Here is a 26973-nt window from a genome sequence, read left to right on the forward strand (position 1 = left end):
GGGGGCAAACGGGGCTGGCCGGTGGGTCCGGGCTCCGTGCGGCCCGTGGAGCCGGTGCTGGGCACGGGGCAGTCAAGGAGCTTCGCAGCAATTTGTTGGTGTTTAAACATATGATTTGGTTTTATTTTAGAATATTGTATTTACATGTAGAATGTGGTGTGTGTTCCGGCTCTATTTATACACAACACGTATATAAAATTGTGTATATTGTAGCTATAGCTATTAATATCTAACGTGAGTGTGTGGAGACATCACTATGGCACCCCACGCACAGGATGTGTGTGCTCACGCTGTGTGTACGTGTCTTACCCATATGTGTATTTGTGTGTCCTGGTCTCCCTGTGTTGTACCTTCAGGTGTTTCTTCACAGTTCCCGTGTACTGCGCTCTGCACGCACCTGCACTCGGGAACAGGGGCACAACACACACGGGAACGGGTGTAAAACACACGGGAACAGGTGTCAAACACACGGGAACGGGTGTAAAACACACGTGGGTACGGGTGTAAAACACACACGGGAACGGGTGTCAAACACACGGGAACGGGTGTCAAACACACACGTGGGTACGGGTGTAAAACACACACGGGAACAGGTGTGCATACACGGGAACAGGTGTGCACACGCACGTGGGTACGGGTGTAAAACACACAGGAACGGGTGTAAAACACACACGGGAACAGGTGTGCACACGCACGTGGGTACGGGTGTAAAACACACAGGAACGGGTGTAAAACACACACGGGAACAGGTGTGCACACGCACGTGGGTACGGGTGTGCATACACGGGAACAGGTGTGCACACACACGGGAACGGGTGTAAAACACACACGGGAACGGGTGTGCATACACGGGAACGGGTGTAAAACACACACGTGGGAACGGGTGTAAAACACACAGGAACGGGTGTAAAACACACACGGGAACAGGTGTGCACACACACGGGAACGGGTGTCAAACACACGGGAACAGGTGTGCACACGCACGTGGGTACGGGTGTAAAACACACACGTGGGCACGGGTGTAAAACACACACGTGGGTAGGGGTGTAAAACACACACGGGAACAGGTGTCAAACACACGAGAACAGGTGTGCACACGCACGTGGGTACAGGTGTAAAACACACACGTGGGCACGGGTGTAAAACACACACGGGAACGGGTGTAAAACACACACGTGGGTACGGGTGTAAAACACACACGGGAAGGGATGTCAAACACACACGGGAACGGGTGTAAAACACACACGTGGGTAGGGGTGTAAAACACACACGGGAACAGGTGTGCATACACGGGAACGGGTGCAAAACACACACGGGAACGGGTGTAAAACACACACGTGGGTACGGGTGTAAAACACACACGGGAACGGGTGTCAAACACACGGGAACGGGTGTCAAACACACACGTGGGTAGGGGTGTAAAACACACACGGGAACAGGTGTGCATACACGGGAACAGGTGTGCACACGCACGTGGGTAGGGGTGTAAAACACACACGGGAACGGGTGTCAAACACACCGGGGACAGGCGCGCACTCACACACACACGCTCACACGAGTGCCTGGGTAAGACAGCGTTCTCTGTAATAAGGCAGAGCCTTATTTCTGTCCGTCTGTCCGTCTGTCCGTCTGTCCGTCTGTCCGTGCCGGCGCTCCCGCCCCGGGGCTGAGACCGGACGCGCTCAGCGCGCGCGGCCCCGCCCCCGCGCGGCCCCGCCCCCTCCGCGGCCCCGCCCCCCGCCGTCCACCCCGCCATGGCGTCCGCCGGCGGCCCGGACGCGGAGCGGCCGCACCCCAAGCCCTTCCTCATCGGCGTCAGCGGCGGCACGGCCAGCGGCAAGGTGAGCCCGCCGTGCCGGGGCTCGCCCCCGCCCCCCCGGGGCAGCCCGCGCGGCGCGGGACCTGCGCGGCGGCCGCAGGGGCATCGCCGGTGGCGGCGCCGGGCTGCGCCCCGGCAGCGGGCAGAGGGCGGGCCGGGGGCCGGGCCGGGCTGCGCCCCGCGGGAAGGGCCGGGGTCCCCCTGATCCGCCCCGCCTGAGCCGCCTCCCGCTCAGTCCACAGTGTGCGAGAAGATCATGGAGCTGCTGGGGCAGAACGAGGTGGAGCAGCGGCAGCGCAAGGTGCTGATCCTCAGCCAGGACAGCTTCTACAAGGTGCTGACGGCCGAGCAGCAGGCCAAGGCGCTGAAGGGACAGTACAACTTCGACCACCCGGGTGAGCCGCTCGCCGGCCCGGCCCCGGCAGGGTTCGGGCGGTGCTTGGAGCGCAGCTGGGTCTTAAGGGAAGCGCCCGTAGGAAATTGGAAGTGTTGGAGAACAGAAATGTGCTTTCCCCCACCAAAACATCCATTTGTCCTTCCCTTGTGCCCGTTGTTACTGCGTCCTTCTGGACCGTGGAGAGCATCCCAGCCTGCTCCCTGCTCCACTCCCTGCTCTTGAGAGGCTCCTTAATGAACCACATCATTCCCCAAATCCTTTGCTGTTACTTCTTGTCCACACAAACAGCTGCTCCCCTTGCCCAGGGGAGTGCTGTGGATTGTAGGCGGGACAGGGAGCTGCCCTTGGCTGAAGTCTGTTGCCTGTTGGGTGGGTAATGCAAACCGTGAAAGATGCCTGGGGTTTTCCAATTGCTCTTGACTAACCAATGAACAAAGTTGCACAAAATTACACAGTTACATAGCAGGTTGATAAAATTATAAAATGACCAGCTTCACCTCTTAATTTCATTGTGTTGCAGTTGCTTGTGAACAGCAAAGTCTCTCTTATCTCCAAAATCAAACACAGCCATTGCCACTTGGGCAGGGAGTGCTGTGTTGCTAGTGGTAGGAAAGAATAAGCTGCAAGTTCCTTTTTTTCCTGGTGAAATACTGGGCAGAGGGTTTTTCCTTTGGGTCTGGAAAAATCTGAGGAGATCATTTGATACAACACCATCTGAAAGTCCTTCTCTTTAAACTTTCCTCTCACAGATGCCTTTGATAATGATTTGATGCATTCAACCTTGAAAAACATTGTTGATGGCAAAACGGTTGAGGTACCAACGTACGACTTCGTGACACACTCTAGGTGGGCTCTGCCTTTGTCTGCAGTCCTGGGTTGTGTGGGGGTGTCCCCAGCCTGGGGACAGATCCTTGGTGGTGGCACAAGGCCTGTTTAACGGGCTCTGGGTGTTCTGTCCTGGCAGGCTGGCAGAGACGACGGTGGTGTATCCCGCTGATGTTGTCCTCTTTGAGGGGATCCTGGTTTTCTACAACCAGGACATTCGGGACATGTTCCACCTCCGTCTCTTTGTGGACACGGACTCTGACGTCCGTCTGTCCCGCAGAGGTAAAGCCCCGCCGTGCCCCTGCTCCTTATCCGTCCCCACCACGGGACAACACTCAGGGCTTTTATCTCCCCTTCCCAGTTCTGCGAGATATGAAACGTGGGAGGGACCTGGAGCAGATCCTCACCCAGTACACCACGTTTGTCAAGCCTGCCTTTGAGGAGTTCTGCTTACCGGTATGAAGCCTCTCACTAATTTCATTTGTGGGGTCTTGTTTTTTTGGGGAGGGGTAGAGGAGCAGGGTTGTTTGGGCATTAGCTGCTCTAGGGGCAGCTGTGGTGACTTTTGGTATTTCACAAATCCCACGTTCTCCTCTCTGCCTCATGTCTTCAACCATTTCAAGCTGGTTGTTAAGAAACTGAAATGCTTCTGCTGGCGAAGCACCATGGAAATGCCTCAAACACGTTTTCTCACTGCTGGCTGCTGGGGCTATTTACATATGGGTCTCTCTGAATGAAACACTCCCACTCTCAGTTTATTCTTAAGTCTTGTAGGAAGAAAGAAAAGCTTGGTTTCCAGCAGCCTTTCTCAGAAGGGAACACTGGTGAAACCCTAGGGCAGACCATTCTAGCTCTGCTTGCTACACCATGTAGTGTGAGGCCAATATAGGTACTCACATAATCAAATTAATTTGTAAAAAACCCTATGAGAACAAAATCCAGCATGTGGATTAAATGAAGGAAAAGGCTAACTCAGGCGCCTCTTGCTCTAGATCAAAGGAACTCTGGGATTCTAAAACTACTCATTAGAAATGCTGAATTTGCCAGCTATTTTCCAGCTGTGTGGGGAAAGAAAAAGCAGGAGTGCTGTGGTGGTAAAGATCAATAAAATGTTATCAGAGGCAGGCAGGAATTTCACATGCACATTGGATACCTTGGCTCTCAGCAGAGATTTAGCAATGGCTTGCGAAATGCTGATTAAAACCAGCTCTTGGCAAACAGACCTGGCCTGAAGTGGGCAAGGCAGCTCAGATGGATAAAAGCAAAGGACTCCACACCTGACCTGCTGTTTCGACCTGGTGATTCTCTGCAAAGGGACAGTAAAAAGAATCCCTGAGCTTCAATCCAGTGCATATTTGCCAGTGTGATATTGGAATTTATTTAAGTTGTTACCATGAGACAGAGCTTTAACTTAATACCCTGGAGCACTAGGACCTTCCATCTTTGCCCAGTTTTCTGGTCTTTGGTTGCTTCTTTCTGGAATGAAGTTGACTTTTCCCATTAACAGCCTCCTCCACCACTGCTTCTGTTTTGCAGACAAAGAAGTATGCAGATGTGATCATCCCCCGAGGAGTTGACAACATGGGTAAAAGGGAGTTGGGTTCCCTGATTTGCCTTGGGAGATACCTTTGGGGTTGGGAATAGAGCAGGAGGCACCCTGCTGCCTTGAGTGCCTGCTCTTGAGGAAGGGGTTTTTGCTGGAGGGCAGGGAACTGCTCAGCCTGTGGAGGGCTGGAAAAGTGACCTGTTGGGGGTCTGACCTCACTGCAGACAGCAGGCAGAGTTTCATTTAAGGGCTTGTTAAAACTTGAGTTGAGCAGGGCTGGATGCTCCACATTTTCTAGATAACTCAGCCAGGAGAGCCTTCATGTCCTCTATTCCTGTTCCTCTCTGCAGTTGCCATAAACCTCATCGTGCAGCACATTCAGGACATCCTGAACGGGGACATCTGCAAGTGGCAGCGCGGGGCGCTGAACGGGCACGGCCGGACGTACAAGCGGCCGTTCCCGGAGCAGGCGGAGAGCGGCGCTGTCCTGGCGGCGGGGAAGCGCTCCCACCTCGAGTCCAGCAGCCGCCCGCACTAGCCTGGCACGGCCCCAGGGTTTGCCTCTGGTCCGCACCAACACTGAAGACAACTTTGGGAAAGGACTTCCACGGAATGGTTGGTGAAGTGCCCCTTAAGTCGTCCTAGCAGCGGAGGGGATCCTGGTGGGAATCTTCTCACCGAGAGAGGAAGGGGTTGGCCTTCCATCCCTCTTCCCTCCAAACCCCTCCCTGTTCTCCCTGAGATGTCTGGAGTTGTTACTTGGTGAACTGGTTAAAGGCAGTGTTACTTGCCTTTTTTTAGTTTTCGGAATGAAATCTAATACTGAAGATTCCCCTGAAAATTAAGCACTATCAGGTGACTAGCAAGATACCCCATTTCCCTGATGATGGTTGTCTGTAGCAGGAAAATCATGTGCCTCTTGGGTGTTTTTCTCTCTACCCAAGACTAGCTCACATGCTGTTAATTTTAACAGGCTCTTACTCTTCTCCACCTTGTTGGCACCTTGAGTTGTGGCCATGCTCTGCTGCTGGCCAACCTCCTAGCCTGTGGGGTCAGAGGGACTGACCTGCAGAGGCACCTCTCCCTTGAGACAGGGGTGAGACAGAGACTGACAGGGACAAATGGGAACTTGCAGTTCACCAGGGGACAGGCCCAAGAAGTCTGGTGGTTCTAGTGATTCCTAATTTATTCCTTTCCAAGCTCCTGACTCTTGCTACACTGTTTGGTTATTTTTTGTACCCAGTGTGCTTTACCACAGTTACTGAATGTGTGAGCTCCAACTGGATTGAGTTGCTCATGGAAACAGAAACCTGACCTTGTCAGTATTAGTGTCTTTTAGTGCATTTCTGTACTGCTGGTTGCAAATTCTGCTGGGCAGAATCCGTCCGCTTCCAGAGATGGCTGGTGAGGTCAGCAAGGGGGGAAACTGGGAATTGCAGGACCCTCCTGCTGCTGGCACAAGCAGCTGCCTGGACACCCTCAGACAGGGTCAGAGCACTTGCCTTGCACTCCAGCAGCTCCAGCTCAAGAATGTCTGGCTTTCTAAAAAGAGCAGACAAGAAGTACAAACAGTGATATCCCAGTTTCTGTAGTTTACCCCAGATAAGTGATACTGCAGGAGCATGAAGTGTCTGTTTGGAAAAAAACTGCAATGAAGTGCTGGTTGGACCTTTGAAAATGTCCTTGTGATACTGTTCTTGAGTCTGGACCTAAGGTGTAATTTTGAGAATGAGGGTGGGAGGGAAATATTGCTAAGAGGAACTTTTTTGTATTTGCTAATTTTCTAAAAGCAGGGTTTGGCTGTGTTGGTTGTGGGTGTGTTACTTTGGCTAATAAATAAATGAACAGTGATCAGAAATAACCATTTTTATAAAAGGTAATTGTGGTGCATTCACTATGCCAGCAAAAAGGCACAGAAGGGAATGCTGCTGGAGGGGCTCTTATACTCAACAGCTCTTTCTTCCCTTAACTCAGAATTGTTACCTTTGGTTCTGTCATGGCTGAAAATTCAGAGAAAAAAAAACCAAGTTAAGAAATGCAGTCTGCACTTTCATCCCTATAGTCTTCTCAGCCCTGGGAAGGGGTGAAGGTTTGGTGTCTCAGTGATAGTTCAGTGGTACTTCTGCAGTGCCCAGGAGAAGGCAGAGCATTTCCTGACTGCTGCTGGGTGCTGTCTAGCTCAGGGTAACAGACTTAGAGTATGAGCTACTGCACTGAAGCATTAGCTCTCAGGGCTGATTCCAGCAGGAGCAAAATAGTCACTAAAACCTATTTTGAATGACTGTGGTGTTGGATCATACCTTCCTCGGGGGGTTGGGGTGGGGGGAGCCTTGAATAGAATTTTTTAGAGCAGTGAGGAACTGCACAGCCCCTGGGGTGAGGGAATGCTGCTCTGGCAGCTTTGTGCTGCCCTGCAGGACCTGCTGCTGATACAGCAATGGAATGTGGCCCAGGTACTACAGCCCTGCTCAGACACCTGGACAGAGCCATTATAAATTCCCCACTGAGTCCCCAGTGCTTCACCTTTGCCTTCTTCTCTGTGAATTCTCTGCTGGTGCAGGCCAGGCCATGGGGTTTCAGTGTTTTCACCCTGAACCCATGTGCACAAGCTGGAGCAGGTTTCCTTGTCAGCAGGATCAGTCCTACCTTGCCCAGAGCTCTTTTCCCATGGGATCTGAGGTGTAATGGCAATACTGCCACTGCTGGTAACAGGCCTCAGGCTTCACATCAGTGCCACATGACCAAAGGATTATTCTGGCTTTGGCTCAATTCCTGGGTTGCCTGAAGCCTTCTTTAGCTGTAACAGCAACTTTTAAAACTTTTAATGTCTTTTTATTTTGCTTATCTTCTTAAAAGTGATGCTGATGTCAGATGATTATAAATAGATAATAGTAACAAGTCATTATTCTATGCAGAATGAACTATTTATAAATGTAGCTTAATGCTCTATTTACATAAATAGAAATGATAGCACAGCATTGGAAGTTGGGGGCAAATAATGCATTGTTGAGGAATAGAGTCATGGAATGATGCTGTAAGGCTGCAGGGCCAGTTACTGATTGTTAAAGATGAGCAAGCTTTAGAGAGGGAAAACCTGGGGTTTCAGGCATAACAAAGAAAACAGAAAAAAAGTATCTGATGTGTTGGAAAGAGTCCATTTATAGCAAGCATATAATGGGATTGCAGAGCTCAGTGATAGGAAACACATGAAATAGCAGTAAGTGCAATGTAGTGCCAGAAGGAAGAACCACCACTCTACTCCCAGGAAAGAAAAGAAATTGCTGCAGCTCTTCCAGCAAAGGAGCTGGGATGCTGTTGACTAAAGTCAGAAACCTTCACACCCTGAGGGGCAGTGAAGGGTGAATGTAACAGAAACTGGGAACTGTGCTCATAACAGCTGTATTACTGTTGAGACCTTTTCTGTAACAGTGTTCCTTTATTTTCTTCTCCTGTAATCATTAGATCTGGACTACTACAAAATACCTGAAGCGACTGTTAAGATTTCCATGATGCTAACAATAAATTCTTGGCTTTGCACAAGAGGTGTTTCCCTTTGCTGTGCCCAGGCTGGAGTGGTCACTGCTTTCTGATCAGGATGTTCCAGGTGTCCTTCCAGCGCAGGGCCTTGAGTTCCGTGAGGGACAGTGCAGGCTGCCCGTAGGTCACGGGGCTGAAGGTGCAGTACACAAAGTACACCGAGGAGAGCCAGGCTACAGTCAGGGCACTGAACATGCTCTTGAGCAGCACAGATCTGGCATCAGAGAGGGAAAGAGTGCTCAAGTTACATCAAGGCTGGCCTAACACTTCATCCAAAACACCTGTGCCTGCCCTGGCTTCCCTAAAAGCAAATGACAGTTTGGCCACTGCTGAAAAAAACACTGCTTTCCCCAGGTGACAGAACCTGGAGAAAGAACTGTGGCAGTCCTCCTTTCAAGAGAACTCTTGGAGCCAAATACCTGCAGAGATGATCACTGAGATGCTGCAGTACCACAGGAATCAGGAGAATCTGGAATGTGACAGCAGGCAGGTAGTGGTACAGGAAAAGTGTCTTCTCCATCAGGAAGAAGGGCAGGTAATTCACAGCCCAGCCTCCACCACAAATGCCTCCTGCTGACATCCAGAGCTGCCAGGCATCTGCAGGAGACAGGAGATGGCATCTGAGAGCAGAGCAAGGCACAAGCCTCCACCTGGACACACACACAGAGTGCAGTCAGACCTTCAGGGATGTCGTAGATCTTCCTCCTTCGCCGTAGCACGTACCACAGGGACAGACACAGGTAGACCAGAACAGCAGCATTAGCTGAAGCCCAGGTGGCAACATTCCCAAGGAGGTGGATCTGGGCCTGCAGGATAGATGATGGTCTAAGCCAAAAGCAGGAACATGCTGTGTTCTTTTAGGTGAGTTTAAATATTACCTACACAAACTTGCTAAATAAAGCTCCAGAATGGGCCTGCCTAGTAACCTGGAACAAAACTGGTTGATAAACTTTGCTGCTTTAAGACTCTTGTGTAATGGAAAGCATTTAAAGGATGCTATTGGAGATGAACTCATCTTCTAAATGAAATCAATAATGGAAACTATTAAACTGCAATTTACCTCAAAAAAAAAAAAAAAGCACAAGCAAACATGATTTAATTAAAAGCAACTACTGTCAAAGTTGTATCTCATGCTAAAATACTTCACCCCTCATGGAAAATATATTAATATAGGAAAAGTCCTTGGCTGGAAGCTGCAGCTCTGCTCTGACTCCTACTCCTGGGGCTCATATCTGAGCTGTTCTGCTTTCTCAACAGCTTCACAGCTAGTTCTACCTCTTGTACTTACCCCTGAGGTGGGGTGGAGCCAGTAGGCAATATTGGTGTCCATTGTGATCCAGTCCAGGACAGAGGAGCTGTACTTATGCTCTGTGTCTTCATTTTTTAATGTGAGTATTTTCCACTAGAGAAAAAAAGGTAAGCAGAGGGCTTTCAGAATTGGAACAACAGGTGGGACAGCAGGCATGGGTGAACAGCTCCAGATGTAAGATGTTAAGTTCCTAAGCTGGGAGTGGAGAAATATTTTACATATCTCATATGGATACTGATCAATACAATTGTTTTATTTGGTTCTTAAATAATGCACTTTCCTTAATGGATTTCTACAAAAATAGTAAGGGGCATCAACACTACTCACTGCATGTACCACACATTACAGTTCAGTTTCAGGCAGCTTCTGGGTGCCCAACCAATTTTCCTCCCCCTTTTTTGTTACACAATCACTTGGGTATTCATTACTGGACAGCCCAGGTCTTTAATGCCCTTATAAGTGCATTCAGAAACATTTTTTTACAGTGAGGAAGGCAAACTATCAGCAAGGATTAAACAATGAATTCTCAGGCTCAGATTCTGCAGAAATGCTCAGGCTCCTGCTCTGTAGCAGAAGAAAAAATGAAGGGAATAACAAGACACTCACCTGCAATTCTGTGAACTTTGCCATGAAGCTGAGGTTTTTACTGATGTCCATCTGTGTGGGAGAGTGGAGTTCCACTTCCCTCTCTTTTTGCTCCTGGCCTGGAAGGAAACAGCAAAGCTCAGAAATAACCACAGGCAGAAAGCTAGAAAGGGGAGAGAGCACACAGGCTCCTCACTCTCCCAGGAACCCTTCTCCAATACATCATCCAAGTGCAACAGCACTTGAAGGGACTTTGTAAGGATTCTGACAACGTGGTAGAGCCAACTGAACACGCACAGTACCACCTTCTCATCACCATGAAGTGAAACCTGCTTCAGGAGCGTGGCTGAGACATACTTTTCCCATATCTGTGCTCTTCCACATTCCACACCATGCTCTGGTGGTAGCCTTTGGACAGCTTCTCTCCAACCACCTCCAGCTGCCGGTATCCCCACTCAGGCAGAGATGCTCCACTGAGCTAAAAGAGAAAAACAACAGTGAACTTTTAAACTGAAAGTTCTACCAAACTGAACTTCAGGATGGAAGAAGTTCCCAGGCTCTGCCTGAGCACTGGATGACAACAAGGGACTGCCAGAAAATGTGTGAAGAGTCACCATACAAAATAATGTCTCAGTAAATACTACAGCTATAAAATCAGTCATTCTGGCAAACTTTGTGAAGAAAAAGATCCTTAATTATTCCAGCTGCTCTCAAAGACACACAGACTTGGCATCAGCTTGTAAGCCCCAGTTGTGTAGAGTGGTCACAACCTCTTGAGAAGCAGAACAGCTTTGATACTGAGAGGGATGAAGTACCAGTGTGACAACCTAAAACACATGCTGCTCTTTTGTCACATTGAGCAAGTTTATTGTTTCCTTTAATTTACTTGGTTGTTCGTTATAGTGGTGTAGCTATTTTGGAGCAGAGTTTTTGAAATTATAAGAACTGCATGAAGCAAAAGCTACAGGCAAATAAACATAACCCCACTTGCCTTTAGCACTGCAGAGGTGTTCACGTGAACAAACCTCACTTCTGACAGAATTGTCTTCCACACATCTGTGTCAGACTCACGATTTACAATTTCCTACAACAGAAAGATGATTTTGATCCATGTTGTCTCAGCTGTTTCTGCTGGAGCATGATCAGGTCCTCCCTTTCCTCTGACCACTCACCACTCTCCAGAGGTTCTGTGCTGGCATGGAGATGTTATAATCAATATAGCAGGAAACTTCTTGGGAGTGGGGGCTAAGAGGAGCAGCAACGTCATGACTAGAAGACAAATAAAGGAAGATCCTCTACCACCATTTCCCAAATACATATTAAAGGCAAACCCATATGGAATTGGCTTAGACTGGATTCAGTAATAAAGCAAAAAGTAACTCCCTTAACAAGACTGCACTGTTTACTCTGAGAGAGAGCATTCCCCACAACCAAGAGCTGCCAGGAAGAGGCTCAGAGGAAGCCAATGCAGATGCCTGCGATGCCAGGCTGAAGAACAAGCACCGATTGTGACAAACAGAGACGCTGTTCACTGGGGTTTCCAATAATGAACAAATTAGATTTGGAAGGGACATAGCAAAAACCCAAGCTCGGAACAACCCCCTTCCTAATCTGAGTGATATTCAAGTACACACAGATGCCCTTTGGGAAGCAGTCAGGAGGCAAGTTCATACTGCAGGCTTTCAAAACAGGCAAGAATCTCTGGCAATCAGCCACAGCACACCGGATTCTCCAGCACATCTTCCTAACTTCCAGAGCACATCCTTCAGGTAGGAGCATGCCATCAAAGTCAGTGGAGCTGGATTTGGGTTAAGTCACACAAAATACTGAATGCCTGCACCTGTCCAGGGGGCAATTGAAGGGGTGAGGATGATGACTCACAGAGGGAACTCTGTATTTAGGAATCTGCAGAACTACCGTGAAATGTGAACAACTGTGAAATCCTCTAAAGGCCACTAAGTAGGGAAGAACAGAAGCAGTAAGCAACCATTAAGAAGTTTGTGATTAGGATCAAATCCCACTGCCAAGTCAATCAGAAAAAATAAATAAGCATACAGGATCCTTCCTCTGGGCCACAGGGATGGCATATGGAACTAACCACATGAGGTGCCTCCAAGGCTCACTGGTGTAAAAATCCACAAATAACAAGCAGTTTATGGCATATCTGAATGCAAGGTCACAAAGTGGTTATTCTGAGAGCCAACCCAGCAGAATGAGCCAGCAGGCTTGGCAGAGCAGAGCACGAGGAAAGGACTTACGTGTTGAGGTAGCGAGTTGTGATGCCGTGGACGAGCTGCACGATGTGCCCGTGCCTGACAGGCCGTGGAGGGTTACTCACCACCAGCTGCTGCCTGGTGAAGGGACACCCAAGAGCAAATGGTTAACTTGGAAATGGTTAAATTATATGTGTCTTTATATAGACCACAACCTTGTCATGACCGAGTTGTTAGGTCAAGAAGCTGCAGGCAGGGACAGACATTTAGGCAAGAAAATGAGAAATTAAAGCAATATATAGGTTGTATAAGAATGGAAACAAAGCTCATCAAAGCAAAGGTGACTTAAGGGCAGAATGAGTCAGAGGATCAGTAATGGGATACTGACACTCCAGGCATTAGGTCAGTGGTCTGAATCCAGGTCAGTCAGGAGTGAATTAAGGTTATTACTGTCACACAGCTGTTTGGTGGCTTGTGTGAAACACTGAGTGCTTCACTGAGTCTGATGGGTGCTGCGCTACAGCTGGTGTCACTTTGGCAGAATTATAGGACAGATCAATGGCTTTTGCACCATACAGAGTAAACTCTCACTTGGCTTCTGGACAGGGCCATGGCAAGGGGAAACTGCAATTCACTAAACTGCTGCCTGTATTTTACTGTTCCATAGAAGGACTTCACATCCTCCAATGCTCACAGGAGTCTAGAGTTTGAAGGATTTTAAGAATATATTTGGGGTCTGTGGTCCTGTTAGACTCTTTGTTTGAAAAGTTTGCACCATGGAAAAACTTTCCCAAAGTGGGTATGACTCGTAATGGCACATAGTCCTTCTGATAGGACTCTTTATACAGCTCCCAGTACAATGTAAGAAACTCACAAAAGCAACTTTTTGATCAGTATGGAATTATGTCACTCAAAGGCTTTTACTGGCAAAACAAGGACAGAGAGTCCTGCTCTGTATTGACAGTGACAATAGCAAAACACTTCAGCACAAACCAGGCCTCAGGTACAGGCACCACCTGGAATCCTTCCCTATGTGGCAGATCCTACAGCTCATTCCACACTTCTAATACAAAGAACTACTCATTTTTCAAAAGTGTTTTCTACTCTTTTCTGAGACTCATTCAAGTTTGGTAAAACTCATCAAGACACACTAACACCATGGCTCACACTTCAAAAAGCAGAGCTTCCCTTTCATGCAAAACACCTGAAGAATCTCCACTGTGAGTCTTGTGAGTCTTTCAAGTTCCACTTGTGCACAGCACAGCCCATGTTCTGGCAGGAGCAGTTCAGACAGGATTTTAGAGTCCTCAGTAATGTTTTTACCACATTGAGAAGGATTGTGCAAAGAGCTGCAATCACTTGCTCAGATCACACCAGGCTTCTGCATCCATAAGCAGAGAAGAGTTATGTCCAATCCAATCCAAGCCCTGGTTGGGTTTTGGAAGCATATAGGTTGAATTTAAATCTCTTGCATACTCACATTCCAGGATCTTTGACAATCCACCAGTTGTTCACATCCTTGAAGGGATAGCAGGTCACCTGCTGCTGATGGGAACTCCCTCGGCCGTTCTCATACCTGCACAGGAAGTAACAAAACCCCACAGAGGTGTAAAGGCACCTGTGATCTCTGTGCTCACCAGTCCCAGCAGTACAAACCAGCACCACATCACTGATCATTCCTACAGAGCACAGGGACTCTGGAGGATTAATGAAGCTAGAATTGCCAGGACCCAAACTGCTACACTTGGACTGGCAGGTGAAGAAGCAGAGCTGACCCTCCCCATAGAGACCCGGGCAGATTCCTCACCTGATGGGGTAAGTGTTGGAGTGAGAGTGGAGCCAGCACTGCATGGGCTTGCCCAGCACATTCCGCAGAGTGATCTGAGAGCCATAGGCCACCTCTAAGGGCTGACCCTGAGTGATTCGAGCCAGCCCACCCTGAGAAGGGTAAGGACAGGGTAAGTACAAAGAAGAAGAAACAACCCAAAGGCTGCTTAAATTCTATTGAGTCACATCCCACTCCAACACAGCAGTATCTTCACACAGCACCTTCTCATTTGGTTTTACCTACCAAAATCAAGTCTTGCAGCACCATACTCAATAGATAGTAAATACACCAACACCCACAAAACTAAAAGACTACAGGGTCTCAGGAAATATCCCTAAAGCCATGTCCTAAAAGACAGGCTAAGCACTCCTATAGTATACCATATCACCATGTGAGAGTTCAGTACTGTATCTACTTCTGTGGAGTTTCCTGTAGGAAGGGACAAACCTTCAGCAGAAGAGTGAATATATTTTTCTTGCTTCATTTGGAATAGGTTTTCATCTGTTATTAGGATTTCAGTCATTATTGCTTCACCTTAAAGCAGTACTACAGCAGCAAAATAGTTAAATGACATAAAAGGGACAAAATATGCAGGACCAAAGGAATAGGATTAAACACCACCTAATAGTGAACATTCTCCCCTCTTTAATAAATCAGTTCCAAGACCACATTTCCTTTACCTCTAAGCTGGCTTGGAAAGCACTTGTCATGATCTGGTCATGAGGCCCAGAGCGATACAGCAAAGCCAAGTGAACATAGAAGAAGGACAGGTACAGCCCCATGGGGATGATGATAAGGGCCAGACCCCGGGCTAGAAAATGGCACAGCAAGGAAACCTGGAAGAACATAGAAAGCTCACTCATTTAGTGCTCTAGATATTAAAAGTTCCAGAGCACTTTGCTTGTTTTGTCTGTCTTTTCTAAGTTTCCCCCACTGTTTTCATTCAACTGTAACTTTGTGGACAACTGGGTAACTTGCAGCAAGGATTTGAAGTGGAGCTGGCAGGAGTGTGTGAGACAAGTGCATGTTCTCAGTCACACATCACCAAGACATGGATAACAGCAGAAAAGACAGTCTACACACACATATTTTTCTTAAACTTAATTCCATCTTCCCCAGCAAGTGAGTTGGGAACTGTACTATGACAGAAGGGTTTCCAGACAAGGAATTGTAGTACAAAAGCCAGCTACAGACTGCACTGTTATCTGTGGGCTTGAAAGGCTCCTGCAATGAAAAGTGACAAATAACAACTTTTGCATGCTGTGCTACGTACATTTGACAAGTTCTGGTCTCCTATCATGTGCCAGAAGTGGAGTCCTGCAGTGGCCAAGAGCAGCATATAGGTAAACAGGCCCATATATTTCACTCTGTGAAGAAAGTGCATAAAAATGAACATGGTTAAAAACTACACAATTACCTAACACAATATATAAATATTCTAACATTGTCTTGAACAGTAGGCATTAAAGTCCAGGTAAGACATCATCACTTACCCAACTGCACAAGAACAGGCTACTCCAGCCAGCAGGAGCCAAAACCACCAGCTTCCAGAGAAGGCACTTAAAGATAAATGTATTAAATCACTTGCTAGGCTCAATTTAAAGATAATTTTACTTTACTAAGGATTACTTCATTCTCTGTAAGGATCAGGGAACAAAAGAGACAAATATCTCTAAATTCAGTGCCTGTGAACAGTTACAAAGGAGCATTAAGTGACCTGTTATTATCAGTGTTTCTGTGCACAGAAGGAAACCTTCCAGTAAAAAACCTGAGTGGGCAAAGAAATGCTCCCAAGGGATTTTATTTCTATTTTAAAATTAAAAAAGACAACCCTGCTAACAGTAAAAACAGTCTTTAACACTGCTCAGTAGAAAAATTCTGGGGCAGCCATATGGGAGGTTGAAGCATTGGATTTTACAGACAGGTGAAGTGAGTTACAGAATGGTTAAGAGGCATAGAAAAACACAGTCTGTGACAAAAAAAAAAAAAAGTCACCATGAGAGTATCCAAAAGGGTGGGAGACAATCCAGCTTTACCTGTGCTTTTGCAAATTGTAGAACTTCAGGTAGGACAAAACTGCAAGCAGGATAAAAAAAATCAGTATTGATTCCAGAAGCATGAATCTTGATTGAGTGATCAGAGAGTTTTCTGTTGGAAAAGAGAGACAGACACAAAATTAGAGAAACTTGTCTATAGGCAAGTGCTACCTCAGACAATCATACTGTTATCCAACAAAAGGACCTTCCCTTTTAGGGACAGACAGTTCCTACTGGCTGGAATGGGCAAGTGCTGGGTTTAGAGGGACAAAAACCTTCCAGCAGGAGCAAATTACATGGACATAACTGTTTCCAAGACAAAGAGGTGGGCAAGCAGTGAAGTCTATCAGGAGGCAGATAAAACTGCTGCACTTCCTACAAAGGCAAAGAAAATCAGTCCTGGGAAATCCAGAGAGGTGCTTCTCAAAGCAAAGAGTCCAGGCAGCAAGCACAGCAAGCAATGAGCACCACAACAGATCTGCAGGAAAGGGAGCTGCAATGAGCCAGAATCAGAGAAGCCGGTAGCTAGGAGAGGTTTCTCTTATCAGGCTGCTAAAGAGCTGCTGAGAGGCTCTTCCCCATTCAGGCAGCTGCCAGCAGCCCCTCAGAGAAAACAAAACCAGCTGAGTTGTACACATCAGAACAGTGTCAAATCACAGCGCTAAGGACACAGGCTGGTTTGCTGCAGTTTGGACTTGAAGAAATTCGATGAGCTCTGACTGCAAGTTGAGTTGTCCTGCTGTTAAAAGCCAGTATATTGTAACTCATCCTGTAACCTCTGAGGAAGGGAGGACAGACCTCCTTGGATACAAGAAATGTGGTTTCCTGTGAGGTTGTTAAGGCTGCCTACTTTGCTTAATATTGAAATGAACTTGTATAAAGCCCAGAAGGACAGCCTGCTGCAGAGCTGTGAGGATTTAGGAGACCAGGGAGGCTCAGCACAGACTGGCACAGGCCAGGGCTGTTGATGTTTTCTGGGGAGATGCTACTCCACCCTAAACATTCCTAAGGGGAAAAGGGATTCTTCTCCCCATGTGTGAAGAATAGGGCTCAGCTGAACAATCTTACCTAAGAGAATCAGAAGAGCAGCTCCAAGTGCAGCACAGTGGGAGAAGTGCAGTTCAATCAAAATCTGGTAGGCTAAAGGCACACAGAGAGCACCAGCCAGGGCTGGCAGGAGTCGCAGGGACCACACAGGAACATTCATGCTGTATTCTGGAACAGAAAACAGGAAACACTGATCCACCAGTCTGAACTTAACTGCAGACAGGACAGACCAATACAGAATTTCCTGATTGTTACAGGAATCTAACTCCTACTTGCACTGATTTGTCCGTCCTGTATTGCTTACACTGTTTAGCTGATTTACAAAGCCTGTGCCATGAATTCATAGTGCTTTTAACTTGTGCTAGAGACCTGCAGAAGACTTATATAAAAAGAGAAGTGAAGGTGTTGGAAAAGTGTTACTAGACAGGCAAAAAGGATCTGTCAGTTGCTGAAATTCTGCTTATTTTCTCTAAAGAATGAGACAGTTAGAAACAACTCTTACCAGCTCCAATCCTGTTCCATAGAAAGTTTCCATCAAATCCTCCTAAGTAACCTACAACATAAACAAGAGAATTTCCAGTCTCAAAGCATGTATAAAACCTGGTGCTAAATTGGGAAGCATTTCCCAAACACACAGCTTTTCCTTGCACGAAGGCCCTCTTTCCCAAAAGGGTCCTCTTTGATACTGTTCTGTCTGCAGCAATACTTGACAATGTGCAGAGGCACAAAGAATATAAATTGGGAACAAGGGATTCTCAGTGACAAAGTCAGATGTATATTTAATCCCTTCCTCCCTCCCTCCCTCCCATACAGACACTTTGATGTTGTGGTATCTCAGCTACAGAAAGGAACTGAGGCTATTTCTTGCACTAGCAGTTCTCATCTCTTTATTCAAAGGATTGGATAACAGTGAGATGATGGATACATGGCTTCATCATTCCCCCTTTACTCGTGCAACAGCCCCCTAACAATCCTAAATAAAGGAAAACCCAATTCTCTCTACAACAGTCTCTTATCTGCCTTGTGCTTTCCCCTGTAAGTGGATCTGATGATTCATTTCTAACCAGCACTTCTCTCTTCCACAGCAACATGCAACAGGCTCTTCCCAATTCCAGGAGACCCTACCTCCCAAGGCCAGCAGCATGTGGCCAAAGGGTGGGCCACTGTCATCCACAAAGAAGATCCTCTTCATGTAGAGTGAAACGAACTGGCCATAATAAACTTCATCGAAACTGAAACACCAGAGGCAGAAAAATGTCAAATCTAACAGCAATTATCCTGCAGGGATACTCAGAAAGCAAACACCAACTTGTTGTGAGAAAGGTAAGAATGCAAGGAAGCACTGAGGCTTTGCCCCTTCTCCTCAGGGGGTTTTATTAGGGAAGGATTATCACTGTATTGGCCTTGTTCAGCCTGGAAAAGAGAAGGCCCACAGGGGTGGTCTAATTGTGGCCTCCTGGTACCTGAGGGGAGCCTACAGGAAAGATGGGATGAGACTGTGAAGAGCCTGGAGTGGAAGGACAAGGGGGGATGGCTTGACACTGTCAGAGAGTGGGTTGAGATGAATTTTAGGAAAGAATTCTTCCCTGTGAGGGTGGTGAGGCCCTGGCACAGGTTGCCCAGAGAAGCTGTGGCTGGCCCTGGATCCCTGGAAGTGTCCAAGGCCAGGCTGGAGCACCTGGGATAGTGGAATGTGTCCCTGCCCATGGCAGGAGGCAGAATAAGATGAGCCTTAAGATGCCTTCCAACCCAAACCAGTCTGTGATTTTGTGATTCTATGATTTACAGAGGCTGACATCAGTCAAGCTGTGCTCTTCTGCTCCTGCATTCTTGCTCACAAATGTTTGAAAAACAAGTTTGTGTCATTCAGGTAGAAAAGAAACTCATTACTCACACCACAGCCCGTGGATAGCAAAGCCCCCAGAGACGACTTATTAATCCCATCACAGTCAGTGCCACCAGGCTCACATTGATCTTTGCAGTGACCACAACTGGCTCCTTCAGAAATCCCAACATCCTGTCAAAGGTCTGTCTGAACCTTTGAGAGCAGAAGAGAACAGCAGTCACCCTTTGGCTCACAGAGCACTGAACACTTCACAGAAAGCATCAAGCCTGATTTCTGCTCCAAGCAGCTAATGGTAATTAATTTCCCAAAATTCTCTTGCTTTTCATGTTTTTGTGTTTCTATTCTATCTACAGGACTAGTTGTAAAAATAAAGTTACTGAACTGACACACTTTTCATCTGCCCTGCTTCTGCCTGCAGTAGTAAGCTAGAAACCTTGTTTATTCTTACACTGGTTCTGCAGAAACACAGCACCTTTATTCTCCAGCCTGTATTCTGCTTTTTGCAAAGCAAACCTCACCGCCCAAATTCTGACGCAACTGGCGGACAACCCATGTGCTCAGACATCAGATGACCTCATTAACTGAGCTATTGAGAGCTCAGGTAGCTTTAAAAACAAAACTCAATCAAGTCACTTCCTTGCAAACGGGGGTATTTCTTTGGGAGTGGGGAAGGGAGGGGCAAATCCCGCAAACGCCCTCTGCGTTAGAAAGCCGGGTATTGGAGCACATGTACAAGTGCTGTTTAAGCAGAAGTGCTAAAAGCTAGGTCAGAAAGTAGCAGAGAATCAGTGCCGTGCCTCCTCACCTCAACACAACGGCAAGTTACCAGAACAAATCCATCAGCGTGGCTTTGATCAGGGGAGAACAAAGCGAGATGTGAGCGCATCACCACCATCCAGAGCCGTGCCGCTGGCCTGGTTTCTCTCTGCCTACAAAACACAAGCGCTGCGTGGAGCAGAGGTTTTCCGGAGCGCCTGGCAGAGCTGCGCTCCCACCTGGGCTCTGTCTCCCCCTCGCAGGCTCTGCGAGCCCGGGATCTCCCTGCTGATCCCTGCGGTTCAGCTGGGCCCAGGGCAGCTGTGCCGCACCACCTCGGGCTCCTCAGGGCACGCTCAAACCTCGGCCAGGCTCCGCACGCTTTATGAGGGGGAGCGGGGCCAGCGCCCCCCACCCCGCCCTGTTCCCCCCGAAGCTCCCGGGGGCTCCCGGGACCCCACAGGCCGCCCTCAGAGCGTCACTAAGCCCCAGCACCCGCCCAGTATGCACCCCTGCATGCTCCTTTGAGCGTTTCTGCGGGGCAGAGGAGCACCAACCCCAGCCCCCGCGGGGCCTCGGCCATCCCCCTCAGCTGTACGGCGGTGAAGGGGGCAAGCGAGCAGCGGCACCGCGGAGCCGGGACCGGGAACACGCCCGGGACCAGCACTAGGAACGGAATTAGGATCGGGACTAGGACCGGGGCCAGGAGAACTAGGACTGGGATGGAGAGCAAGACGGGGACCGCGACCAGGATCAGGACTAAGACCGGGACCAGCCTCAGAACTGAGACCGCGATCAGGAGCGGCACCCCCGCCCCACACGGCCCCGGGGGCGGGGCCTCACCGCGCGCCACGCTCCACCCGCCCCTACCTGTCGGCACCGGATGTGACGTCAGACGCACGCGTCGGCAGCGGGGCGGAACCAGGAAACGGGTGTGTGTTGCCATGGCAACGCCGCGTGTGCCGAGCGGGCCCGGCCTCCCCGGTATGGCGGCTGTGAGGGACCCACGGCCACCAGCGACCCGGCCGCCGGGGCTTTGCTGCTGTGTGTTTGGGGGCTTTCTGTTTGTTCCTGGTTTTTTTTTTTTGGTTTTTTTTTTTTTTGTTGTTTTTTTTTGGTTTTTTTTTTTTTTTAATTAACTAAAATAACCAGACACGGGACCGGGGAATTTGAGAAAAGCATAATCTGCTTTATTTTTTTAAATTTTTTTTTTTTATTTAAATAAGGAGAATTCTTTCATATGGAAAGAGCTAATACAATCACATATTTGAAAGGAGAAACAATAGGTACTGAAACGAGGAGAAGGGCAATAAAGAGTGTGCCGCAACTGGCCTGGTGATTCCGTGATTCGAATTCCGGTCCGAGTTAAAGTTTCCAAAAAATATAAACAGGTTGCACGTTACACAATTATCCATCGTCTGCCCTTTCAAATATCTGGTCTACATGAAAAGACAAAGAGAGGAAAGGCCAAAAAAAATTTACTATACAGGTCATGAAGTTAAAAGCTTTAAGGAGGACAGTATCCCCTTGAGAAACAACAAATGCAATTTTTACAGAACCAGAGGGAAGATTCCAGCTAAGGACAATGCCTGGAGACATGCTAAAGGGTGAGCGCCTCACTGCTGCAGCTGCGGTTCCTGGGGGACAGTCAAGGACAACTGGAGCAGCCAGAACAAGCCACTAAACCCAAGGGAGTGTCTATGGCCACTGGAAAACCTGGTGGTCTTTGGATTAAAATAAACAACAAAAATAGCTGGGCTCTGTCTCTTTTTTGCTTCAGCTAAATGCACCTTTTCTGTCCATGCGCCATAAGCACGCTGGCGGCTGTCATAAATTAAATTTTATTCACAAATGCAACTTTCCTATGAAGAAACTGGGCTGCTGAATAAACAATAACCAGTGCTACCAGGAATTAACCTGTGCTTAACCAGCCTGGAGCAAAAGGGAGGGTTAAGGAAATGCAACAGAAGGAGGTCCTGGCATGCAGGGGTGCTGGCTGCAACGTGACTGGAGTAGCCAAGAGGCGAGGCACAGCAGAAGCACTCGGCTCGTCTGGAATACCCATCTGTAAACACACAGGAACCACAGGGCAGCTCGTGCCTGCAAGGAAGGTGTCGATGGAGTGAGTGCCTCTGCGTGAACACCACACACACGGGAGTGCAACGGGCAGCAAACACATCCAGAGGTGCTGACACTGCACAGCTGGCACAGGCAGGAGCAAGCTATGGAACACCAACAGCAATACCTGTGTCACTGGTGACTGTGCTGCTTCTGCTTGTCTTTAAAAATATACTGGAGTGCCTTTTTATTCCCCTTTTTTTTCTTCCCAGACGTCAATGCTGATTTGTTTTTAAATTAAGGGCTCACAGCAGTGGTGAGGACAGCAGCACTGACTGGAGCTGCTGGCCATGACTCACTGTGTGACAGTGATCACACAGGTGCTTCAGACCCTCTGCTGAACAAGAGCAGCAGGGTCTGAACACTCCTGCTTGTTGCTGGAAAGATGGGCTCCACCCTTCCCTCCCGCTGCACCCTGCACCTTTCCCAGCAGAAGGAGACTGCAATTTGGTAGCTGACTTCCAATCAAAGCAAAGCAACTCACAAAGGAATAAATCAGCAATAAATCAAGCCTTCAACAGTGCAGACAGCAAGCAGAAGGACACTCTGTAACTGTATTGACACGTTCTGTACATCTCCATCCTCCTCTCCACGCTGGATTTTTATCAGCATTCCAGCTCCCTTGGCTTTTCTGCTCCTTCTGAGGATCTGAGGCTTTTCCTCTTGACTCCAGAGCACCACAAACTGCACTAACCTTGGACTAGCTTTAAACAAACAAACAAACAAACAAGCAAAAATATATGCCAGAGAAGAATATTGCACCGTAGAAATTTGGGCTCTAAAACTGCTTTCCATCACACAAAACTCCACTAAGTGAGAGAGAGAGTCTTGCCAACTGCAGCTGACAGTCACGCAAAGTTGAGAAATGGAATGAAGCTCACATGCATTTCTTGGCCTTTCCTGCACAGAATAATTCAGACATAATATATAAATAGAGCAGTGAAACAATTACTTTTTCACCTAGACCTACAACATCAAATACGTATAAATAAATTCTAGTGTTTTATTCTGTTGGGGGGAGGAATGGAGGGATTAAAAGAGAAAGAAGGGTGACCTTTTTCAACAGGAAGTTTTGTAGTTCTGATGGCATGTACACCAGAGGGACTGCAGTAACTTGGATCTTGCAATAACCCAGTTTCTCCAACACCTTTGACCATTTTGAAGTCACACAGGTGGGAGGAAGGAGGTTAGTGTCTTTGCAAAACTGAAGTAGTGTGTCTACAGTAGGGAAGAGATGAGGAGGGCTCAGGTAAGTCTCTTTAGCCATTAGTTAGATTCTGGGCTTGTATTAGCTAGGGCCAGCTGGGCAGAAGGATAACAAAAAAAATCCTAAACAGACAATTCTGCTGTTAATGGTATTTCAAGGGAGAAAATAGAAACAAGGGTGGGACGACTTACTGGAGGTGCAATCTTTGGAAAACACTGGGAGCAGGACTAGCAGATGAGGATGCAGATGTGGGAGATGTCTGAAGGTTGGGGAAATATTTGTCACTAAATCTCAAACCCTGTACTTTAAGGAGGATGCTAGAGAGATGCTGGCACACTCTGCTCTGAAATCAAAATCCATAAAACCTAAGGAAAAAAGAGCTCTTATTTTTTCTTAAAGTACCATCCTATCCCTTTCCCTTCGGGTTCTCTGCCATGTTCCGTGGGGACACCTATGGAGAGGGGACATTACTATGCCTAAGTTAGTTTAGGTTTCTAAGCTCTTTAAAGCTACTGTATAAAAATCATATTTATGCCTAGCTTAAGACTTCAAATGCATCCTTACAAAGTTACAAAGGATCTTTTTCCAGAAGGGGTGGGGGGGGGAAGCAAACGAAGAAACAAGAACACCTTTCAGATCCCTTCCCCAATACATTCTTTGTTCAAAATATCTTCTTTGGAACCACCACCAAATGACTTTCTGCCACCCAGCAGAGGCCGACGCACAGCCCGTGAGCAAGCTACCATCTCCGAAAACAGTTCTGTCCCTCACTTCAGAGTGACCAGCCTACTTTACATTTTTAAAGAGCTAAACAACACAAACCAAGTTAGCTGAAAGTAGTTTTTACTTTAGACTACCATCAGGTGAAGGACTCCAAGCCCTTTCAGGAACTTTTAAGTCCATCCTAAAAAATCTACGTACACACACACACGCACACGCACGCTCACATAAACCAAAACCAAACAGCCAAAGAAATAAAACCCAACCTCTCCCACTGGGATCTTCCTTGTGTAGATCATCAAATACTGGAGAGGAGTGGTGAGGTGACGATGCTGTACACACACTATATGCAACTGCATCAGAGTAAAGAACCCTTTGCTGTTCACCTGGGGAAGGAGAGGAGAAGGATGATTCCAAACTGCCTCTGTAACCATGCGCTTCCAACCCAAAAACAGGAGGTTCCAAGTGTGCCTTGCAGAGGGGCTCCCTTACCAACTTATTTCTATGCAAATTTTACAAAAGGCCATGGAATAGAGGAATAGAAAGCAAGACTCAGGAAAAAGAGCAAAGCTTAGGAGAGCAGCCCCGAGGGATGAACACAATATTGGACAAGTCTCAGGGGACACGAAGAATTTGAGCAGCCAAGGCAGGAAGCATGAGAGAGCATCACAACTACAAAAAGTAGTCCATACAGACCCGTTGGCTCTAGCCAACTCTTCTGACCCATGTGCTGTGAGAATTTTTTTCTTCCTAACAAACGTTACACTTTGTAAATCTATGATTTATATTTTGGCGTGTGTTTTGCAGTCACTAAAAAAATCTAAAACGCACAAAAAGGAAAAATTAAACACCTAGATCTGTATGAGCTTGCAACAGAAATCTGGTGGTTTGGGTTTTTTTCCTTAAAATGAAAATGCCAAATTTTCTTGTGCACAAAACACCCCAAAGCTGTGCTGAAGTGGTGCAAATTTCAGGATTTATGTACTGATGTACTATGTGTCTTTAGTACACATTTCCTCCTACTGCAAGCACTGCTTCTAGCTTAAAAATACTGAAACATTAACGAATGTCATTATCTGTCCTGGTTTTTTTTTTAATTAAATAGTCTGAAAGGCTAAATCATCTGGGGAAATACACCCAAACAAACTCGAACTCTCAACATAGCACAGAACCATACACAAAACTAAGCAGAGTTTTGTCAGAACATCATTTTAACTGAAGGGAATTCTTTTCTGAAAGGAATGAGGAAAGCAGAAAGAAGGGGGAGAATGAGAGAACATATAAAAGTTCTGCTATAAACAAAGATACAGCTTTTTTGTAAAAACCTCAGCTGCCTTTAAAATGAAAAACCTCAAACTAAACCCCTCTCCCCCAGTTGCCACTCTGCTGAGACAGAAGTAGGGAAGGAGAAGGACAGGCTTTGCCAAGTGAGCGATCACAGCTACCTGTGGATGGGGCACGGGGAGGGGGAAATAAAAAAAAATGGCTAAAGCCACTTAAAAGTCACATGATTGGTTTGTTTTAAAGCAAGCAGGTCAATGTCATATCCACTGTTTCAAACTGCTTTGTTGGGAGAGGGGCTTGAATGATGTTGCTGTAGTCAGTCAGTGTGGGGTGGGGATAGATCTGGTGAGATTTTCAGGAGATCCAGTGGGGTCCAGTCTAAGCTGCGGTGCCTCTCAGGCAGCAGGACCAGCCAGGCATCAGAGGTGCTCCTAGGCCTTGCTCTCCTCCACTTTGACTGCCTGAGGTTTGATCGCTCCTGTGCGCACTGGCTTCATCTGGTTTGTGGAGGCTGTTTCTTGCAGCTTCACTGCTCCCAGACTGGCTTTGTTATCATCCACCCGCTGCTTTGCCTTTTGACACAAAAACCAAAGCATTAGCTAGGACAGACACCTGTAGGCAGGCAGAACAAGCGAACTGTGACCATCATTCATGCAGGACATTGAATTTGCTCCTGTAACACCTCACATTTAAGGATCTCAGCGTCTCACATATTTGGCAATGCAAGTAACTTAGAAAAACTCCACAGCAGAACTTAGTAGAAATTAGTAGAACTAATCTCTCCCGAGTTTCAAATCACACAGAATTACTCCTGAACTCAGTAAAACACCCACCTACCCAGGGGAAAACACTAACTCCCACATGGAGCTTCAGTTACATAGGCCTTTCTGCCTCTCCTGTGCAGCCCAAGGCACAAGCACAACAGTGTAGAAGAGCAGGTATTTTTGGGCTGTACGAAGAACTGAGGTACACTACCTGCTGTACGTAGTGTCCTTGCACAGAGCCCATGCTCACTGCTGGTCCCGACGGCTTCCCGCTGGGGCTGGCAGAGCTAGGCCTGGAAATCGAAGAGTCGACAACATTCATGGAGTAAATTCTACAATGGAATGAGAGTCTTATTCATGTGTGAAAGAAGAAAAGACAGCAAAGCAGCAACAGACAAGGCACGAGTCTGTGCTGTGCAGATCAGTAAGCTCCAGAGCGCAAACGACAACAGATGGGTTGGTTAGGAGAAAAAAATAAATTAGTCTCCCAAAAGCCTCAATGACCTGATGTGTCTAGACACGAGCACTCTCATCTTCAGGACCATAAACATTTATTCAATGATCCTCAGGTTTCCGACCTTCACAAGAATCAAAAGCACACGCCAATTCCACCCTGTCTTTGAGATTCAGTGAACAAGTAACTTCATGCACTTCCCACAACGCACCAGGTCAGATTCACACACTGGCCCACACCCAGAATGCAAGCCATGACCATGCATTTAGACACAAGGACTTGGACTGCAGTGAGCACGTTCCAGACATGAAAACCCAGGTGGATCTCGTGCAGGGATGATGGGTGTTTCTCTCCCATCCTAAGGAGCCCACGTTGTGTGAAGGTCTCACCTGTACGTGTGTGGGGATGGTACTGACCCTCCGGAGGACATGCTCTGTTTACCATCGGAGAAATGAAACCCTTTCATTTCCATCTGGGAGGACTACAGAGGAAAATGAGTGAGAGAGAGTATCATCTTTGCATTCACAAATCACTCATTACTTCATATAAACACTTAAGCCAAATGTTTGCCCTTCTCCCCATCATGCCCATTTAAAAGAAGAAATATTTTTCAGGTGAAGAAAGTGAGGCTTGTAAGTGAAATAATCTGTTTGTATTAAAGCACCAAGCCAGCAGCACAAGC

The 26973-nt window shown here is 47.4% G+C and overlaps 3 protein-coding genes across 11 annotated transcripts in view; 1 reads left to right on the plus strand and 2 right to left on the minus strand.

Moving 5' to 3' along the window:
• The first annotated feature begins 1714 nt into the window (after positions 1-1714).
• Positions 1715-6446, plus strand: UCK1 (uridine-cytidine kinase 1). Its single transcript, XM_068211218.1, has 7 exons — positions 1715-1841; positions 2055-2214; positions 2966-3062; positions 3181-3323; positions 3403-3497; positions 4578-4626; positions 4938-6446. The coding sequence occupies exons 1-7, from the start codon at positions 1755-1757 to the stop codon at positions 5123-5125; spliced, it is 819 nt and encodes a 272-aa protein (XP_068067319.1). The 5' UTR covers positions 1715-1754; the 3' UTR covers positions 5126-6446.
• POMT1 (protein O-mannosyltransferase 1) lies at positions 5833-20649 on the minus strand. Its single transcript, XM_068211217.1, has 21 exons — positions 20615-20649; positions 19794-19917; positions 19037-19180; positions 18268-18374; positions 17645-17695; positions 17164-17310; positions 16096-16207; positions 15553-15618; positions 15333-15426; positions 14740-14895; positions 14039-14169; positions 13712-13807; positions 12277-12369; positions 11191-11287; positions 11010-11102; positions 10376-10496; positions 10040-10137; positions 9413-9526; positions 8804-8930; positions 8544-8721; positions 5833-8338 (listed from the first exon to the last, which is right to left on the minus strand). The coding sequence occupies exons 3-21, from the start codon at positions 19156-19158 to the stop codon at positions 8164-8166; spliced, it is 2178 nt and encodes a 725-aa protein (XP_068067318.1). The 5' UTR covers positions 19159-19180; positions 19794-19917; positions 20615-20649; the 3' UTR covers positions 5833-8163.
• Positions 20650-20912: 263 nt separating this feature from the next.
• PRRC2B (proline rich coiled-coil 2B) overlaps positions 20913-26973 on the minus strand; it is a 46595-nt gene continuing 40534 nt past the window's right edge. For 7 of the 9 annotated variants that reach the window (XM_068211247.1, XM_068211248.1, XM_068211252.1 and 4 more), the window contains exons 30-32: positions 26681-26772; positions 26049-26169; positions 20913-25645 (exon numbers count right to left, since the gene is read on the minus strand). In XM_068211247.1, the coding sequence (XP_068067348.1) occupies positions 25505-25645; positions 26049-26169; positions 26681-26772 (354 nt within the window). In that variant the 3' untranslated portion in view covers positions 20913-25504. Of the gene's footprint in view, positions 25646-26048; positions 26170-26680; positions 26773-26973 lie in introns of those variants that run through there. The other 2 variants (XM_068211254.1, XM_068211255.1) reach the window with 2 other exon arrangements.

Source organism: Anomalospiza imberbis, chromosome 21, assembly GCF_031753505.1.
Source record: "Anomalospiza imberbis isolate Cuckoo-Finch-1a 21T00152 chromosome 21, ASM3175350v1, whole genome shotgun sequence".
In the NCBI taxonomy this organism is placed as follows: domain Eukaryota; kingdom Metazoa; phylum Chordata; class Aves; order Passeriformes; family Viduidae; genus Anomalospiza; species Anomalospiza imberbis.

Excerpts from the sequence above, each read along its gene's own strand:
- UCK1 (XM_068211218.1), top strand. The coding sequence starts at position 1,755 with ATGGCGTCCGCCGGCGGCCCGGACGCGGAGCGGCCGCACCCCAAGCCC. Across the intron at positions 2,215-2,965 it reads GTACAACTTCGACCACCCGG|ATGCCTTTGATAATGATTTG; the intron begins GTGAGCCGCTCG and ends TTCCTCTCACAG. Across the intron at positions 4,627-4,937 it reads CCGAGGAGTTGACAACATGG|TTGCCATAAACCTCATCGTG; the intron begins GTAAAAGGGAGT and ends TCCTCTCTGCAG.
- POMT1 (XM_068211217.1), bottom strand. The coding sequence starts at position 19,158 with ATGTTGGGATTTCTGAAGGAGCCAGTTGTGGTCACTGCAAAGATCAAT. Across the intron at positions 18,375-19,036 it reads TGCTATCCACGGGCTGTGGT|TTTCGATGAAGTTTATTATG; the intron begins GTGAGTAATGAG and ends CTGGTGTTTCAG. Across the intron at positions 11,288-12,276 it reads ACAACTCGCTACCTCAACAC|TCATGACGTTGCTGCTCCTC; the intron begins GTAAGTCCTTTC and ends TTTGTCTTCTAG.